This window comes from Haliotis cracherodii, unplaced genomic scaffold, assembly GCF_022045235.1.
Source record: "Haliotis cracherodii isolate W230 unplaced genomic scaffold, xgHalCrac1.p SCAF_31, whole genome shotgun sequence".
Taxonomy (NCBI): Eukaryota; Metazoa; Mollusca; class Gastropoda; order Lepetellida; family Haliotidae; genus Haliotis; species Haliotis cracherodii.
Window position 1 is genome coordinate 2,278,635 of NW_027266288.1, and position 20,011 is coordinate 2,298,645.

At 39.8% G+C, this 20,011-nt stretch overlaps 1 protein-coding gene across 1 annotated transcript; it reads left to right on the forward strand.

Moving 5' to 3' along the window:
* Positions 1 to 1,715: 1,715 nt before the first annotated feature.
* Positions 1,716 to 12,199, forward strand: LOC139477157 (pregnancy-specific beta-1-glycoprotein 8-like). Its single transcript, XM_071259707.1, has 12 exons — positions 1,716 to 1,758; positions 1,905 to 2,252; positions 2,874 to 3,281; positions 6,220 to 6,486; positions 7,015 to 7,137; positions 8,405 to 8,426; positions 8,586 to 8,641; positions 9,099 to 9,120; positions 9,316 to 9,371; positions 11,122 to 11,235; positions 11,414 to 11,429; positions 11,875 to 12,199. Exons 1-12 carry the CDS (start codon positions 1,716 to 1,718, stop codon positions 12,074 to 12,076), a joined length of 1,677 nt encoding a protein of 558 aa, XP_071115808.1. The 3' UTR covers positions 12,077 to 12,199.
* The last annotated feature ends 7,812 nt before the right edge of the window (positions 12,200 to 20,011 follow it).

A 20,011-nucleotide genomic window follows, 5' to 3' on the forward strand; every position in this document is an offset into this window, starting at 1 on the left:
ACTTTATTTTTATTTTATATGAAGCACAGTTATTTTTTTGGGTGAGTATATAATCACTGTCTACATAATCAACATTATATTCACAAACACCACTCTCTTCGTTCACTAACAATATAACACTTGCTGCATATGCAACACTATCTGTATATGCGCAACTTACAGGGGTGCCTCAGTCGTCTTAGGTGCCGCAATTCGCGGGTGCAGAGTGGCCTCCCTTGGGATGCAAGAAAACCCGTGATTGTGGTTTGGAATCTCGGTTCGCCCGTATTATGATTCTATGTCTGTCAGGTTATCGTGATTTCACCAAAGTAGTAAACGTCTAAGACCTTTATCACTTCGGGCTTTCCAGTAAGCTGACACGCCGTGATATAACTGGAATACTGCAATACGGCGTTAAACCTACCTCACTCACACATACTACACTATCTTCATATGCAACACTATTTGTTAGCCCTGGTGCTGCTATTTGATTGGCTGATTGTGAGACCTGACATCTAGGGGACAACTTTCGCTACATTCATTCGTTCACATTTCGATCACTAGAACTCAGTTTGTGTTTTCGCTGAGAATTGCAAATAAATGAAGGAAAACAAACTGCAATTATTTTAATTTGTAATTTGTACTGAAAGGAGTTTAGACAATAAACTATATGAATATGTAAATGCAACTGATTATAGATTTCGCGGAACGAACACGTACAGTTTACATGGTTCATTGTGACCGAATTCGAAGGATTATGATTGAGCCTACACTGTAGGACTATTTCAACACAATTTACAAAATACAAGTTACATATCACAAAACGGCAAAGCTGGAAACAAAAATCTTTCCAAAACTGTCTGAGGAGAACTGAAGAACATTACATCGCCCGCTATCGCCCAACTCCAAGTTAGATAAAAGTATATTTTCTTAAACATTATACACAGAACGTGAGGTTCAACGTTATCTTTACGATAAACTACATCATAGCAAAACAATTTCTCAAGGTGCACTTTGTGACCCCTAAATAGAACATTAGAAGCCAAACTGGAGCTCGCTATCGGCTACGTAAGCACCGTTGTTACGTCTACTACGCACTTGTGCTTAGACAGGGTTGTAGTCAACAGGGAAGTAAGATTACGATTTGTTTGAACTGGTAACTGATAAGACGTTACTGCATCGTTAAATCACTAAGATGTCCAACAAGATATACCTTTGTCGTTTATCTTTTTTGCCTAAAAGATGATTGATAAACTACTTTCAGAGCGTCGTGACCGCACGCGACACGTGGTATACTGTATTCTGCATGTGGTGAAATGATATAATCACTCATTACTACGGCACTCTGCCTGTTTTTGATTTTGCTGTTTCACCTCACAGTGCGCAGTATTCCAGACTCATGATGGCTGCCTGTTAACAATCAAGTCTTGGTGCGTCAAACCAGTGGTTGATAGCACGAGCCTCGATCATTGGCATCAATCAGTAAGTAAGTGAGTTTTTGTTCAAAACGAACAGCAACGTGATTATGATTAATTCTTACCCGGGTGTCCACGGGGTACATAACCACAGAGAAATGTAGGGTATCCAGACAGTAATATATTTCTCACAACTTCACGTACAAGGGGAAGTGACCTACTTTTACACGGAAATATCATCGAGCGAAACTAAATTTTTGAAGCTTTACACACAAATTACATATTGTATCAACTCAGTACTAACTCAACACGCTGGTGACTATGTTTCTGTTCTTCATGGTGTCTGGAGGGATATATGTGTGTGGTATGTATCGGTCTTCACAACAGAACTTGGCATTAAATTGAGCTGTGCTTAAATTCGTATTTCGCATTAATAATTTGCAACATTTACAATTTCTATCAAATGTTAATAAGCATAAGTTTAATGATTATTATTTGATTTATGTCCAGGTCTGTCCTCTGTGACAGCTGACTACCCACACACCGTCACACGTGTTGGATACGATGTTAACATAACCATGAACCCAGCTAATGTCAGCCACACATATTTCGTATGGGGGAATGGTTCGGTAAAACTGTTAGTGGTCGTGCCTAGGTCACAACGTGTAGGGGTACTCAACATCAGTCACACCGGCTACACGACCAGGATCAGATACACAGGGGAGGACTCACTATCACAGACCGGACAGCTGAGGTTTAACATCTACAATGTTACTGTACAGGACGCTGGTACCTACTACTGTCAAGGAAGCACTAATCACACGGTATCCGGATGTAGACAGGTCCTCGTTGTATCACGTAAGTATTACGTGTGATTAACCGAAGAATATTCCAAGAAATGAAAGTGCATTAAGCTGCATCGCCGTAATAAAAACACAATATCAGAAAGTAATCATTGGTAGCAGACCCTTTAGTTGTGAAGAAAGTAAAACCGTCAGAAGTATAAGGATAGGAGTGGTATGTTACTTTTATTGTTTCATACACCTTTGGTCAGGAGGGTTCAAGTATTTCGCAGAGCAGATCATGCTCGTCACATTCATGGCTGGTACCTCGCAGTTGTGTCACGGGAAATGTGCCATTGGGAATTATCACTTTCATTTGTAATTTTAAGATTTCAAAACCTCCTGCCATTGGCTACAAAGGAAATTCCATGGCATAACATAATGAAGAAATGAGCTGAAACAATTTAATTTGAGTAAAGTGTAATGTTGGAGTACTGACATGATTTGGGGTAATACCCTCAACGGTTGTTGGTGATAAAATATAGATGAAAGGAGGTTCGAATATTACAGTAATATAATGGTGAAGACATCATGATAAAACATTGTTAATTTGAACTCCATTTTCTCGATATATAAAACGACACAATTCTATGGTCCTCGTTGACTGGTTTATTTTGAAATATTAATATTTTAACAGAGAAGCCGACCACACCTGACGTCACAGGACCTGCCTCAGCTGTATCAGGTGAGAATGTCACCTTGACATGCTCCTCCTTCTCCCAGAGTCTGCCCCCGGACCACCCGCCACTGAACATGACCTACACCTGGAGGAGGAACAGGACCCTGCTAGAATCTGGTGACGGGTCTCACATAGGTGGAGATGTCCTGCCAATAACCCACATCAGCAGAAAGAAGCAGGGAGACATCTACACATGGAGGAGGAACAGGACCATGCTAGTATCTGGTGACGGGCCTCATACAGGCGGAGATGTCCTGACAATAACCCACATCAGCAGAGAGAACCAGGGAGACATCTACACCTGCCAGGCTGTGGAGGAGGGGCTGGAGTCTGACTGGAGTCACGGACATGTACTGGAGGTTCACTGTGAGTAAGCACTTACCTTGTTTAAGTTATGAGAACGAAGTATCTTATCTTTCCAACTGTTGTTCTGAGCTACAGTTTTGTGAGAACTGTATTTTCAGAAGCATTGTGCATTGTTCAAAATAACGTTTACATTCGGAAGTATTATCAAAGTATGTCGGCGGGTCGTGTCGGAATAATAGACACCAAAGTCAAAATCAGCTGTGAAAAGTGTCAGCTTCATAATCATTGCAGTTTCAGAAGGTATATAGAAAATGCTTGATCACTATACATATATTTTCACCCGCACCTGGATATGTTGTCTAGGGTTTTAAATATCAACGCAGACTGACACTTTACTGTCAGCATTGATGTTCATATATTTTCAGCATATATACACAGGATAAAATACAAACACTAAGTTATATTGATTGCAAGAAATGTGATGTCATCACAAGACGAAGCATACATATTTATCAGTCTGGCAATTTGAGGGATGTTTACGGTGATGTGAGGTGAGGTGAAATGGGGTTTAGCGTCGCGTCCAAGATTATTGCACCTATATAGCGACGTGCATGTACGTGTGTGTGTGTGGCTGCTTGTACTAGTCCGGACTAATGCCGATTTATAGTGTTAGCCCACTGAGATACCATGCCGCAGATTAACATGAATACCCCACTCAGACACAGTATACTGACTCCGAGCCGACCAGTCCTTGTTTTAGGCCCTTAATGCCGAGCGCCAGACAGGGTAACAACAAGTACAATCTTTTAACGTCTTTTGGTATGACGCGGCCGGAGTTCGAAGCCCGGACCTTCCGCTCTCCAGGCGGACGTTCTACCACTTGACCACGGAGGCGGTCTAGAGATGTTTACGAGTCAAATATACATTTTTAGATTAGTTATGAGCATGGTAAAGCACAAATCCAATATCAAGGTAAAAGTGAAACATATGTGAACCATTACCAACTAAACATATACCAAATACCATGACATGTTGAACGAACATTGCTGAATAGCATATAGTGAAACCTCAGTCCAACCTCCATTGAGCGATATCTCGAGGTACATATTCCATATTCATACACCATTTATAACTGTTAACAATTTGAATGTAGTCTCAACAACAATATATTAATTCAAGGAGACGGTGTCTTTTTTAATGGAACTGTTTTAAGAAGCATAATTTAAAATATGGTATACTGTTGTTCTTAGAATATCTATTGCACGTGTTGAAGATCAAGGTAGAAAGGATGTATTCTAATTCACGATGGCTAAGTTACTATGCTAAATCGTCCTTTCTACAGACCCATGTAGTGGCCTTATAAAACTAGAGCTTGAAATATTTGAACATCTTTCATTTACCTTCTCAGGTATGCAGGGGCGGTCGGGTAGCCTAGTGGTTAAAGCGTTCGCTCGTCACGCCGAAGACCCGGGTTCGATTCCCAAAATGGGTACAATGTGTGAAGCCCATTTCTGGCTTCCCCCGCCGTGATGTTGCTGGAATATTGCTAAAAGCGGCGTGAAACCATACTCCTGACGCTAATGACGCCGTGCTCTTCCCTTAACGCTTGTGATTGGCTTGATGGCAATCACTGGTCACTGGGCCACGACATATTAATCTTTCAATTTTCAATCGATCACTCATAGATCGATAATTGTTTGATGGCCCTAAACTCAGCGTACTGATTTGTGTGTCTTACCTGCCTTCACTGTAAACCACGGCCATGCCACATTAACACACACCCCCCCAAAAAAAAAAATATATAATTTTTTTTTAAAAAAACACCCACACCCCCGCGTTGTAAATGCAAATATGCAAATTCCGTAACAAGATAAACATGTATTAGATCATTAGCAAACTTTCTGATTTTATCTCTTACCTAATCTTGTCATTTGTGCGCTACTGTTATTATTTTATTCATTTTGCAACACTTTAGAGGATACGTCTTAAACATGAGTGAGTGAATATGGTTTTACGCCGCTTTTAGCAATATTCCAGCAATAATACGGCGGGGGACACCAGAAATGGGCTTCAAACATTGTGCCTATGTGGGAATCGAAGCCGGGTCTTCGGCGTGACGAGCGAACGCCCTAACCACTAGGTTACCTCACCGCCCGTCTTAAACATGAAAAAAGATCTTGTCATTGTACATGTTACAACGAAAACATTTGTAACATGTTGGCTCCAATTTTGTCTATCACATACGTACTTACCAACATACTCTTAAGCAACACCACATATGTAAAACTGATTTTTCTGTAATAAGATGGGTTGACTGTCAAGGTCAAGGTCATCATGCAAAATGTGTGTATAACCTCAATATTTTATGATCGGGTATTCCCTTAACTAGAAACACTAACCTTAATTGATCGTGTAAATTACAACGTTTCCACTTTTTCAACCCTTCACTGTACTTCTCCTACCAGGGCCCAGTCGTCTAATGCGCCGCGATTCGCTGTGCAGAGTTGCGTCCATTGGGCACGCCAGAAACCTATGATTGTGGGTTCGAATCCCGGTTCGCCCCGATTGTGTTTCTAGGTTTGTCAGCACCATACCCGTGCTCGTGGGTTTCACCGAAGTGGCAAACCTCCCAGCCCGCACCACTTCGGGCTTTCCTACCACATAAAGCTGACACGCCTTGATATGACTGGGATACTGTTAAAAGCGTTGTTAAACCCAACTCACTCACTAGTTATAAAATATGTTTTCGTACCCCTTCCCCTTGTACAATATTGGCCCCTCCGTCACATGTGTAATTCCAGTAGTCACACACATACATGTCACAGAAACAAACTGCACATGTTTATCTCGCTATTCACACATATGTTACAAAACCAAATTGTACGCGGACATCACATTGTTTAGGATCAGAAGGATCCGCTGTCGCGTGCAGTAGCATTTTCCGTTTAGCTGGTGATACAATGTGGAACTACTGACCACAGTAAATCAAACATTCCAGATGGACCTGACCAGATACAGTTTAAAGGTGCAAGTGACAGGCTAAAGACAGAAGAAGGTGACCCTCTCACAGTGAGATGTTCTGCTGACTGTAACCCCGCCTGCACTGTGACCTGGTGGGACACATCCAGACAGAGGGAGATCACGGGACAGAGGGAGGCTGTGTTGTATATACCAGCTGTAGACAGATCTGTGTCTGGACAGTACATCTGTCACGTCAACAACAGATATGGGAATACATCACGGAACCTGATGCTGGACGTTTCCTGTAAGACTCCTACAACATTAGCGATAGACTTTAGTAACAGAATCAGTGGCATGCAAGCATTCATTTGGATAAACAAACCATGATTGATAACATGTTCAGTCATTTCAGCTGATGTAAACGTTGTTGTTGCAAAATTTCAGAGTAATTATTGGAACGAGTATGTTATTATGCATTATTTATATTACCAGGTAACACATAAATATTCAAACTTATTTCGTGTGAAACAGCTAATTCAGTATAAGGCTACCGATAAGCACAACAAGAAAGAAAACCACACCAGCTAAAACATGTGCAGATACAGAATAGCTCTGGTATGATATATTCCGAGGATCAGCCGTTCTGATTGTGCCACCCACTCCCATTCATTTAACAATATGGATCAAGCGCCGAGCACACACACACACACACACACACACACACACATACACACAAACAAACAAACAAACACAATCCTAGAAGTTATCTCTCCAAGGGAAAATAAGATTAGAAACATAATAAACTGCATGTATTGCCTTTTGAATGTTCCAGCACGAGAGGTTACTGGAGTTGGCGTCACTTCGACCGTCCCTGTGGCTGCTGTCTGTTCTGTCCTGATCGTCGTCACCGCTGTGGTCGTCATATTTCTTTTTCGTAGAAAACAGACACGTGAAGGTAATACTGTGTGGTGTGAGTGTGAATAAGCACAACGTGAGAGTCACATTAAATATTCTACCATAATATTTTAGCATCCTGCATTCTGATTGGTCCCCAGCAGTACTGGATCCACTTGAGGCCATGAAGACCAGATTACCGCGAACAAAATATTCAGAAGTACATTTTGGGAAAACCCACCCGTTTGGCAATTTCAAATATGGATCTCACTTCATTAACGTTGCAAAATAACGTGTTGCGGTTTCTACATTATGACCAGTTAATGTGGCAGTATATTTCAGGAGACACACGTTAAAACAAATATTTAGAGAGTGTAAAGAGTTATCGCATTCGAATATATGTTACAAGTTTCAAATCTACGTTCGAAAGCTCTATATCAAACACTCCAGGTTTATCTCCTTAATGAATACATGAAAGAACTGGTTGTTTGCACATCCACCAGGCATTGTTGGCCGTTGCTCACATTAGTTACCATTGATCAAGATATCAGAAACCGCCCCTCAGTTTCGTTAACTACGAATGAGTCCTGTTTTCAGCTGATCGATTCATTTCAACGAAACAATTATTTTTCCTGACCTAAAATTGTAAATTGTACAAGATATTCTGGTTTAAAATTCTTCCTGGAGTTTAATGTAATCACGGTATGTGGTGTGTACAACTAAGTGTGTGTGTCATCACGCGGGAATAGTTCGAGTCTCAATATTAAAGTGGAATCAATAAATTGAAAAAAATGATCAATATGGTATACGCGAAACAAGGACGGCATTGTTGTTTTCACTTTTTAATGGGATGAATAGCTGTGTAAGGTTGTTGTTGTTGTTGTTAACCACAGTGTCATACCATTAGAACAACATGAACAAGACGGTTTTGGTGAGGGTAGTGTGTGTCTGGTTTGGGAGGGGGATTGTAAAGATCATCATTGTTATTAATATTACTGGGTCTAATCAGTTATTTAGGTTTCTTCCTTGTCGTTGACTTTGAATAAACGAAAAGACGGCTATGCTTCCCTGTCCTTGATATTCAAAACCAAGTCTATGTGAGGAAAGTGAGTCTGACACCAGCGTTCAAGGAAGAGTATTACCACTGAGATTATATGCATAACGTTTCACTCTCGTAAATACACTAGGTCAGACACGATGTTAAGAATGGAATAAAATAAATATATATTATCATTTCACAGGTACGCAATGAAATAATTAATTAGTCTATCTTCTATTTATCTTGAAGTATGTATCCATAATTATCTAAAGACATTTCTAACTTTCAGAGAGGGGATACATTCATAACCGGTGAGTACATGCTGTCCATCATGTCATTGACCTTGCATAGTCAGATGAATAAAACCGTATATATACAGTTAAACTGATAGTGTATCACAGATCATCTGATGACTAGTTTGCCTTGATTAGTTCTTTCTGTTTTAATCATTTTGAATTTCTTTCCCTCAGCGTGGTCACATATACCCGGGACGAGGAAACAGACGAAAGCTACCAGGAAATAGAAGGTTGGTGAAGTAAATAATAATAAGTCATTCAACGCCATTGCAATTATATCGGATAACACTTTTTAAATTTTACAGGGTAATCGCGAATCATTTCATGAATAATGTAATCAACCGTTTCTTGAAATAAGTTCGTATTCTTTGATTTCGATAACTTTTAATGAACATACTGTTAAGTCATAACTTATCACTAACATTAATTTGTTTCTGTCGTCAAGTTGTGACTTCTGAGAAACGTTAAGCACTGATTGACCTTTAAAAATCATAAGCCACACTGGCTCTTTTACCCCAGTGCAGCTTTATCTAAACTTCTTAATCGCGTAAGAGGAAACGAGTCACATATCCCAGCATACGTCAACCTATTTACCATTAGTTTAAAGGTATGCAATGACAAGGAGTCATCTGTTATTCATCTTGCATTTTGTATGCATAATTACCTGCCCAACGTTATAATTTTCAGTGGGAGGATCCATTCAAAATCGGTGAGTATCTGTCATAGATCTCCAAGTGAAATGAATAAAAAGTTACTCTCTTCGCAATGATATGGCCTTGCGTGACCATAATGGCGAAACTATATACAAGCTGTTTAACACAATGTAACTTGAAAATGTATCACAGCTTATCTGTAGGCTAACGTGTCTCTTATTTCAATCTTTTTTAATATTCATTGTCACCAGCGTGGTCTCATTTGCCCGGGATGAGGACAAAGATGGGAGCTACCAGGAGATAGAAGGTTGGTGTCTTTAGGTTGTCTACCGGTTTGATGGTGTAATGACCAGGGCTGACTTGCACAAAGCGATCTTAGCGCTAAAATGATCGTAACTCCCATACTTTAAGATAGACTTACGATAGTCTTAGCGCTGAGATTGCTTTGTGCAAGTGGGCCCTGATCTAACGACTTATTATAAGTCAACCTGTCTCCCGTCTAAAGCCTAAAGGCTAAGACCAGGGCCCACTTTCACAAAGTGATCTTAGCCCTAAGATGATCTTAACTACCATACTTTAACATAGGCTTACAATAGTCGTAGCACTATGATCGTTTTGTGCAAGGAGTCAAATCATCAAGGATGGCATACTGTAAAAAACGAGAGGAAAATAATTATCATTTGCTTAACGGCATTCATGGAATACCACTGGACATTAAATTTATTAGGGAAACACATTAACGGGTAAAAAATTTTTTTGTTTCATATAAAGTTCACTAAAAATTAATTTATTCTGAATTTAAATAATGCATCTTTCAATACATATCCATGAAGACATCTCATTGACTTTAATGTCGTGATTCACAATTGCACATGAATTTTCATGCACGGCACACAATTGGGATATTTGTTGGGAGCATGATACTCACACACGTGTTTTTTAATGTAAACAGTTCACAATGAATGTTTAGCTGTCAGGTGCTCATAAAATTAACGTCCACGTGCCGTTGGGTAAGCCGCGAACAAGAATGGAGCAAAACGAAGTTGGAAGATACTTATATGTTTACTGAAACACAATATTATTTCTATCGAGACGTTGTCTACAGCAGCGCAACACTAATGTCACGTGTGACTTCACGTCAACAAAACAAGCAATTCGGTTTGTGTATCGACGGAATCGATACCAAACTGCCACATGAACAGCTCGGGCAATTCTTTGTTTGAGACCAATTAGTGCCCAGCCGGTTCAGGGAGCACAATCTTTGCTGGACATTTGGAACAACATCCCCAGTTTGTATCCAATCATCTGGCGTCTTCAAGGCGTCGTCGCTGCCTCGCATGCGTCAACGCAAATGGTGGTCACACCCCATTGTTAATTGAGTGGTTACAGCACCCCTCTTTTAGGGCGTGTTTCTCTGTCTCCTTTTCCCAATTATGGGTTTTGTGAATGAATTTGTTATGATAAAAGATTGGTCAGACGAATGTCGAAACCATATTCAATTTTTAATTACGTAACATTTACATCACTTCAAATGAAGCACAGTTATTTCCCCCGTTAGTATACATATATGCGAACGTTCTTATCTTTTTGTGAAAGAGTTACATAGATGTTACTGTTCCGCATTTTAAATATATTTAAACAAATGTTTTATTATACTTTTCCGCGAAATGATTACCTGATTACCTAAAATGCACACAAATCCCTTGGTTATTCATTTGGAAATTTAGATCAAACAATAACAATTATACAATAACTATCATAAAATAGGTTAGATAGTCTTCATATATCAGCAGACATCCCGAAGTCATATGGTGTTATTTAAAAGCCATAATATGATCTCTTGATGACACCTTTTAACATATTAGTTAGCCATCGTCAATCATAACCTGGGTTATGTAATACGCCATGTTCGAGAAACGGATAGTTGTATTGGTCATACGCATTGTCATTTCATACGGCATTACCCCTAATGTTTGAGATATGTCACTGCACGGTAGACATTTTCCTGTGAAGTATCATATTGACTATACATGTGTGTAACTTTTGTCTTACACCAGAAGAGGTGAACGTAGACGACATCGCCACTCTTGTAGCTGTCTACTCTGTTATGCTCACGGCTGTGGCGGTTGTGGTGGCAGCAGTTGCTATTCTTGTCTGCAAGGACGTAAAAGGTAAGGAAACAAATTACACTCTTACAATTCAATCAACCTTAAGTTAACCTTTTGTCAAGTATCTAGAAACGCTGAAGTCTTGTTTTGTCACTGTTTTCTTTTTTGGTAAAAATATATGTTTTGCGCGAAGTTTCATTCGTTAAAGAATTTGACACGTACAACGTTTCTTTACTTTCAGATGGTCACAGCAGAAGGTACATACATTGTGTATTGTTGCAGGTGAAATACTTGAGTTGTATGTTAAAATTAGGTCTCAGGGTAACTTCATATCGTTGGAAAACCCCCACCGATATATCTCCTGTTTCTATTTAATGTGAAGCAACATAATTTTGAGTTACCTGAGACAATGATAATACAATAGTTAAATAAAACAATAGCTGTATTTTCATTTGTATCTTGTGATGGTAATAACTGAAATGAATGTATGTTATGTATGATTTGTGCAGAAGAAAATGTTAAAGTTGTGTTTGTTTTAAGTCGGAGTTGGATAATTTGTTAGGAACAAAAAGGTTTCTCTTCATATAATAGGTTGTATTGCCAGCCGCATTTAAACAATATACATGTATCCTTCATTGTCTGTGCAAGTCAATTTTATCTGTAAGTTACAATTTGTGTGTACGTTTTACCTTGTAATTATAGATTTGGTGAATATCTCACTGTGGTGGGCGAGAGACTATCCTGTGACATCAGTGATGCACCTTGTGCTGCCATCAACGACGAGGATGCCTCATCCTTGCATAATTATGAGCGACTACTGAGGGAACAGTTCCACATCTACACGTGTCTCAACCCTTCAGCTTTTTCCACAGAGGACCACCGTACCAGGTGCAGCCTTATGTGAGGGAACAGTTCCCCATCTACACGTGTCCCAACCCTTCAGCTTCTTCTACACACGTCCACTGCACCAGGTGCAGCCAAATGTGAGGAAACAGTTTCCGATCTACACGTGTCTCAACCCTTCAGATTCCTCTACAGACGTCCACAGTACCAGGTGCAGCAAAATCTGAAGGAACATTTCCACATTTACACGTGTCTCAACCCTTCAGTTGCCTCTCCACACGTCCACTGTACCAGGTGCAGCCTAATGTGAGGGAACAGTTTCACATCTACACGTGTCTCAAACCTTCAGCTTCCTCTACACACGTCCACTGTACTAGGTGCAACCTAATGTGAGGGAACAGTTTCTCATCTACACGTGCCCCAACCCTTCAGCTTCCTCTACAGAGGACCACAGTACCAGGTGCAGCCTTATGTGAGGGAACAGTTCCACATCCACACGTCTGTCCATCCATCAGCTTCCTCTACAGAAGACCACAGTACCAGGTGCAGCTTCATGTGAGGGAACAGCCAAAGAGAAACGTTTACCCCGATGTGCGATGGAAGGAAAGCTTGATGCCCTGACGTGTCATATGCATTGTTTCGATATATCAAGCGAAGTATCACATTGACATTAACATTTATGAAATATTATCACTTTTAACAGTATTATAGAACATAGCTTGTGGCAGTAACATACCTCCAAACATGGTTCTTCTTTTCAACAGTTTATATTGATTATGTTTGTTTATAAGTGTACATATTGGTGCAATTAGTTCTTTTATGCCTTCATTGTTGTAATTGTCGTCTGTGGTCATTACTGTGTTTGTTTTCATTTATTATTTGGCATCATTAACTATGTGAGGGTCTCTGGAAGCCTTCTATGATTTATTTTTAACCAATAATCCGGTTTAATTGATTTCTATAGGTTTCGCATTGTCTTACTGTAAATAGTTCCACACTGATATCCTTGTTTTATCCTTGATGATAAATATTTGCTTTCATTGTGCCAATTTTCGTTTCCTACGAAATTGACTGCTTTTTGAAAAGGAAATGGGTAAAATGGATCATATGTATACATACAGATAAATTCAGAACAGCATAAATAAATAATTCCAGTTCATAGGTGGTTTTTTTCAAGTACTGAAATGGAAATATCGAAATTAACTTCTGATGATGTCACTGCTGTTTACAAGGAAATCTGTGCGAAGAAGGAATATGCAACATTTTAAACTTTATTGCAAATTGTATCACATAATCATTTCGCGTTTTGGATGGTACATGGGTATGTCATATATTAATCTGATTTGTAGACTTTGAATAGTCACTTCAGTGGAAATACTAACATTATAAGCTGACATTAAAATAGCATGTAAATTAATAATTGTTTCAAGCGTTTGTTGATGATATATGTTCGTGTCGGTACTGATTGTACTATTCACACACATGACAGTTAGTGAACTTTCACAACATAAACAAAATAGCAGGGCATTGAAATTGAGGTCGAAATTATCACTCATGGAATTTCCGATTATGTATTAATACTTCAACTGATACAAAGCGATAAATGAATGTATTTTAAACCTTTATTATTTCGTTTCTATTTTCATTCTGACGTACGCTTTTGACAATTCACAATTATAGTGAGGACATGCTCTTTGTATTTATGAAACTGATATTGCCTATTTTAAGCCTTTTGTAAAATAACTTGTCACAATTGAATGTCACAAATATATGTCAAATGCAGTCGTCTAAGGCGCCGCGATTCGCTGTGCAGAGTTGCGTCCCCTGGACACGCCAGAAACCTATGATTGTGGGTTCGAATCCCGGTTCGCCCCGATTATGTTTCTAGGTTTGTCAGCACCATACCCGTGCTCGTGGGTTTCACCGAAGTGGTATACGCCTGGACCTGCATTATTTCGAGCTATCCTCCCACATTAAGCTGACACGCCGTGATATAACTGAAATACTGTTAAAAGCGGCGTTAAACTCAACTCACTCACTCAAAACTCAGGCGTCAGTACCATGTGATGTACTTGAGTAACATTAGGAGCAAGATTAGAATGTGCTCATTTTACCAAAATATATATCAGAGAAAAGTAAATTTTCATTCATGCCTTGTGTCTCTGTCTCACGGTTTCATACCTGGCCCCCACACACAAGTCAGTACAGTACTAGAACACACAATGTGATCCACGTGTATCAGCTTCAACATTCATGATGTTAAATTATGTTGAAGTTGACTTGCCTGCAATTTAATCTTAGCTGTTCATCTTTCAACTTTTGTTTTATGTGTATAACCCTTTTTCTCATGCTAAGAGCACGGTGACAGTGATGTGTTTCAGTTTCTATTTAAGTGGGGGCCACGGGTGGCCCACTCGTCTTAGGCGCCGTGATTTGCTGTGCAGAATTGTGTCCCTTGAGTACACCAGAAACCTTTGATTGTGGGATCGAATCCTGGTTCGCATCGATTATATGTCATCCCCGTTACCCATGCCCCAGGGTTTCACCGAAGTCTTAAACGTCTGAGATCTGCATCACTTCGGGCTTTCCTCCCACATTAAGCTGACACGCTGTGATACAACTGGAATAATGTTAAAAGCGGCGTTAAACCAAACTCACTCCCTCACCAAACATTGAACACGTTCAAATGGATTATTATATAATGACATACTGCACCCATCCTCAAAACACCAGAAAACACATCTACAATTGCGACGTTAAACCCAACTCACACACTCATTCAATTTAGTGTGCAGTTATAGTTAAATGCAGAGTGAGTGAGTGAGGAAGTATGGTCTTACGCCGCTTTTAGCAATATCGCAGCAATATCGGCTTCAAACATTGTACCCATGTCGGGAGCCGAACCCGGGTCTTCTGCGTGACGAGCGAACGCTTTAGCCACTAGGCTACCTGACCACCCTAAAGGTAGAAATGTTATTATCTACTCGTGTGTCTTTGATAATTATGGCAGTCACGATAAAACCATGTGATAGCTCAGACATGTGTACTTTACACATAGAGAGTTGAGCTTGATACAATGTAAAGCTTCCTTTTCACAAGCTCACAAAAATGCACCAGATGATAAACACAAGGAAGCCTCTCGACAAGCGTGACACATGTTGTAGTCAAAATAGAAATAACATATAAAATAGTTCATACTTCCTTTTATTGACTATGTGAGCTGGTTGGTGACGAGATCAAATGCGAAGTTTGTTCAATGTGCCCGTTTACCCAAACATATGTATCCCATTCGACCTGTTAGCCCTGATATGGTTTTGTCAAAGAAAGAGGACAAAGGGTTTGCTTTATACAACAGCCCTACATGACATAAGGTGTAGTATCACAACTCTTCATAATGAACAGAAAAATATCTTGAATAAACACACTGACGTCCTCGAGTCGTTCACACACTTTAAACATGGCCGCCGAGTGACGCGTTCACTTACTGGAGATTTAACATGCGCTTTCAATTATGCGTATTTTGCACACGGGTGACACGTTCGGGCATGTTCTCTGTATTTAGTAGAGACAGCTTTATACTCAAACCCCTGAGTCAGCACGAGATAGTTGCTGACTTGGTTGATGCATGTCATCGTATCCCAATTGCGTTGATCGATGCTCACGATGTCAATCAATGGATTGTTTGGTCCAGACTCGATTATTTACAGACCTCCGTCATGTAGCTGGAACATTGCTGAGTGCGGCGTTAAACAACAAACAAACAAACAAACACTAAATTCTATATAGCATCTGTCTCGATAGTCGCAAGTCAAATATCTAACGGTTCACTACATGTGACCTTGGCTAAAAGACACAAACATTTCCCTGTTGCCCTACGTGCATAAGCCAGGTGCCATCTCGCGTGACAGTCCTAAACAGTATTGACCAGTGTACTGTACTGTGTAAAGTACTGCTTACCAGCTTTAGTAGCAGAGAGACCGCCTCCGTGGTCTAGTGGTAGAGCGTCCGCCGGAAAGCGGAAGGTCCGGGGTTCGATCCCCGACCGCGTCATACCAAAAGACGTTAAAAGATTGCACTTGTTGTTACCCTGTCTGGCGCTCGGCATTAAGGGGCTAAAACAAGGACTGGTCGGCTCGGAGTCAGTATACTGTGTCTGAGTGGGGTATTCATGTTAAACTGCGGCATGGTGTCTCAGTGAGCTAGCACTATCAATCGGCATCAGTCCGGACTAGTACAAGGAGCCACACACACACATACACGTGCATACACGTGCATGCACGTCGCTATATAAGTGCAATAATCTTGGACGCGACGTTAAACCCAATTTCACCTCACCTCACCTCTCAAAACGTCGGGGATCATGAAACCGTCTTGTACCGCCAACATGTTCTGTCAAGTTGTCATATTTAACCTAGTTCTTCCTGTCTCGTTTCCATCCATTACCATAACTCGACATGTTCTTGTTATCATCCGTTATTTTCGAATTTATATATCTGTCTCGCTATGTGTTTCAAATTATGATTAGTTATGTTACTCCTGTAACAGTACATCAGTCATGTCGAATGCTTCGTTTCTATCATATCATGAAAGGTTGATGGTTCTTTCAATCAACTATTTTATGTATATGTTTGAAGCAATTTTAGAAATAAAATATAGAAAAAACAAAAGTTTGTTTATGTTATATGTCCTATTTAATGATGAAATACTATATTTACATAAACGTATATAATTGTTATTTCACTAGCTATGTCATTAACCGGAACTAATGGTTTCCTACAGGAAGGAAATACTTGATACATTGAACATTATACTTTTATTGTCCCGTAACATTGAGTGTACATGTGTGACTGTGGACAAATATACAGTAACTATACAAATACTGGTTATGAATGAATCATACTGAGGAAGAATTTGACAAATCACGATTATCACGAGTTCATGTCCTGGAGTAAAACAGAGGCGAATGTCAGTAGCCCAGAATGCGTTTGCTACATGTGCGTCTATATAAAGGGGAATACCAACCACTATTCAACAAAAATTCGTTGATAGACGTGGTACGTCCTTGATAAACCAGTGGTCATTTTGGGTTTCCTATCCTTATCCCATGAAGCACAAGGCCTAGTGAAGGCTAATGTGTCATATAGTGCTGGTTATTGTCATATAGCAAGGACGCTGTGACAATCCGACTACGGTCTTATCAAATTTGAAGGCGAAACGTGCAGTTGGTTGCACAATAGCCGCAACTATTTTTATCACGGTAGTACTGTTCTGTGACCCTCCTGTGGATGATGTGGTAATCTGCCATGATGATCTCATCCCTAACCCAAAACTGAACCACCGCCAAACCTCTCATTTTTGCAGACGTACGTACGTCTCCAAACACGGTCACAGAAGTGTAAGGTGAACTTGATTCGTATGGCGACATTCCACATGCATTTCTTCTATTCGTCCAGTGCCTACATTGTCTGCACTTCTGGCTTTCAGTCAAACGTGGGATTACATGTGGTTGTCGAACACGCAGATGAGCTGCATGAAGTCGAATGATCTACCGGAAAACACCAGTAATCATTTGCTGTTTATTTTCTATATTCAACAGAGCCTGGGTCCTGCGAATGTCCTGAACATGATTGATCTCTTTAGTTTAGAATCTGTTCCAATATCTGCTTATCACACAGATTGTGACACACTGAGTGTTGTGACAAAACTAAATGCGCATTTATTAAGTGACCATACATTCAGTGGTATTATTTCTTATTGCAACCTCCGTCGTTTCGGAACAAAACGTGTATCATTCAGCAATATTCCAGCTATATGGTGGCGGCCTATAAATAATCGAGTTTGGACCATAGAATACAATGACTGACATTATGAGGAACGGTTAACATCGTCCAGTACGATGACATACTGTCAGTCAAGTAACCAAGCCTTACAACCAATCTTTTCAGTGACCTCATGCTATTTAATCACAGTTTTGACATTATGTATATAGATCAAGATGTACATGTGTCGAACGTGTCAGTATGGTCTTTCGAATGGGGGCCTCGGCAACACTGTGCAACTGTACTGTAAAACGTCTACTCTACTCCGGAATCTCAAGAAAACACCAGTAATGCATAAGCACTACGAACGCATATAAAAACTGTATCATCAACATATTTTTTCTTGATTATATCCGGAGGTTATTTTTCGTGCTCCGAAAGTGGTGTAGCCTAGTGGTAATTAGAACAAATTCCATATCAGATAAATAAACCGACAAGTCCCTTTCCATATTCATAAGAAATCTCTGCTCACATTCCACATGTCCATTTTCCAAAGGTCAGAGAACCTTGTTGAGTTTACTGACTTATCAAAGAGAAACATTTTGTTGAGGTCACTCAAGTTTTTTGTTTTCCTATATGATATCCGGTAATGTCCACAACATTATTACGCAATCCCATTTACGTGAGGCTCAAAAGTATCAACCCTCGTTCTACAAGTAAGTTTAAAAAAGCTTCTACTGCTACATAACATTATTGGATGACCAAACTCTGTGAATGCCTTATGGGAACGTAAGAACTTCAAATAATATCATGGTATGCTACTTGTCCAAGTTCATACTTCATTTGTTGAACTGACACATTACTAATAGGTCATAACTGCGACTTGTTATTTTTTGTGATTCCGTGGTCGTTGTTCACGTGAACAATTGATTTGCCTTTGCATGTGTTTGCATGGGTGTTACTGGTGGGACAGGTTACCCTAATCTTTTCGCGATTACCGGTATCATCACGATTATTTAGTGATTCATAAACACATCCGGGATATGGAGATTTCTTATGATTATGGAAAGGCATTTGTTGCTTTTATTAATAATTATTTATATTATACAAGTATAAGTTCCCCAAGAGCTACTATATTTTAATGAGACCTCAACATACCATCAAAGATTCATAAATATATCAAGAAGAGGTGCGTCTGCAGTTTGGGTTACACTAGAGGTGAAATGGTATTTAAAGTCTAAAGTCTTTTTCCTTTTAGGGCTAACAACAATTAGAGTTATACGGTAAACGTTAAATCTGGATAATGTTGTTTAATATTATTGTGCATGTTTACCAGATGTCAATAGAATTTTTCCATGATGTCAGGGTCAGGTTCAAAGCTGTACGAGGAATTGTTTTGCATATTGAATGTGCTATGAGTGAGTGAGTGAGTTGGGTTTAACGCCGCTTTTATGTAATGTTGTTTAATATTATTGTGCATGTTTACCAGATGTCAAAAGAATTGTTCCATGATGTCAGGGGTCAGGTTTAAAGCTGTGCGAGGGATTTTTTCTATATATTGAATGTGCTATGAGTGAGTGAGTGAGTGAGTGAGTTGGGTTTAACGCCGCTTTTAACAGTATTCCAGTCATATCGCGGACTGTCAGCTTAATGTGGGAGGAAAGCCCGAAGTGATGCAGGCCTCAGACGTTTACCACTTTGGTGAAACCCACGAGCACGGCTATGGTGCTGACAAACCTAGAAACATAATTGGGGCGAACCGGGATTCGAATCCGCAATCATAGGTTTCTGGCGTGCCCAAGGGACGCAACTCTACACAGCGATCGCGGCGCCTTAGACGACTGGGACACCCGTGCCCCCGAATGTGCTATGAGAAGCGGTACCGGACAACTCTCTACGATGAGTGAGACCCGTCGTTTGTCTCACTTTCATTTCCCTTGCTTTTTCTGAATGAATATATTTAGCCCCATGCACCGAATTGTTTTATGATGTGAAGTTGATATATATACGTTGATGATAAAGTGAAAATTCGTATATAGAGGAGTTGTACAATTCTTGGTTAGTCGTATCTTAAGTTATCACAAGGTTCAATGTATATATATATATATTTCCAGTCTTATGTGATACTGTCTTGTATCAGCAGTAGTCAGAATACATATTGCCTTAGCTCAAGATTACAACTCATCTAAATTAGATATACATGTATGACAGTTACTAAAATAATGATCATTTCAGAA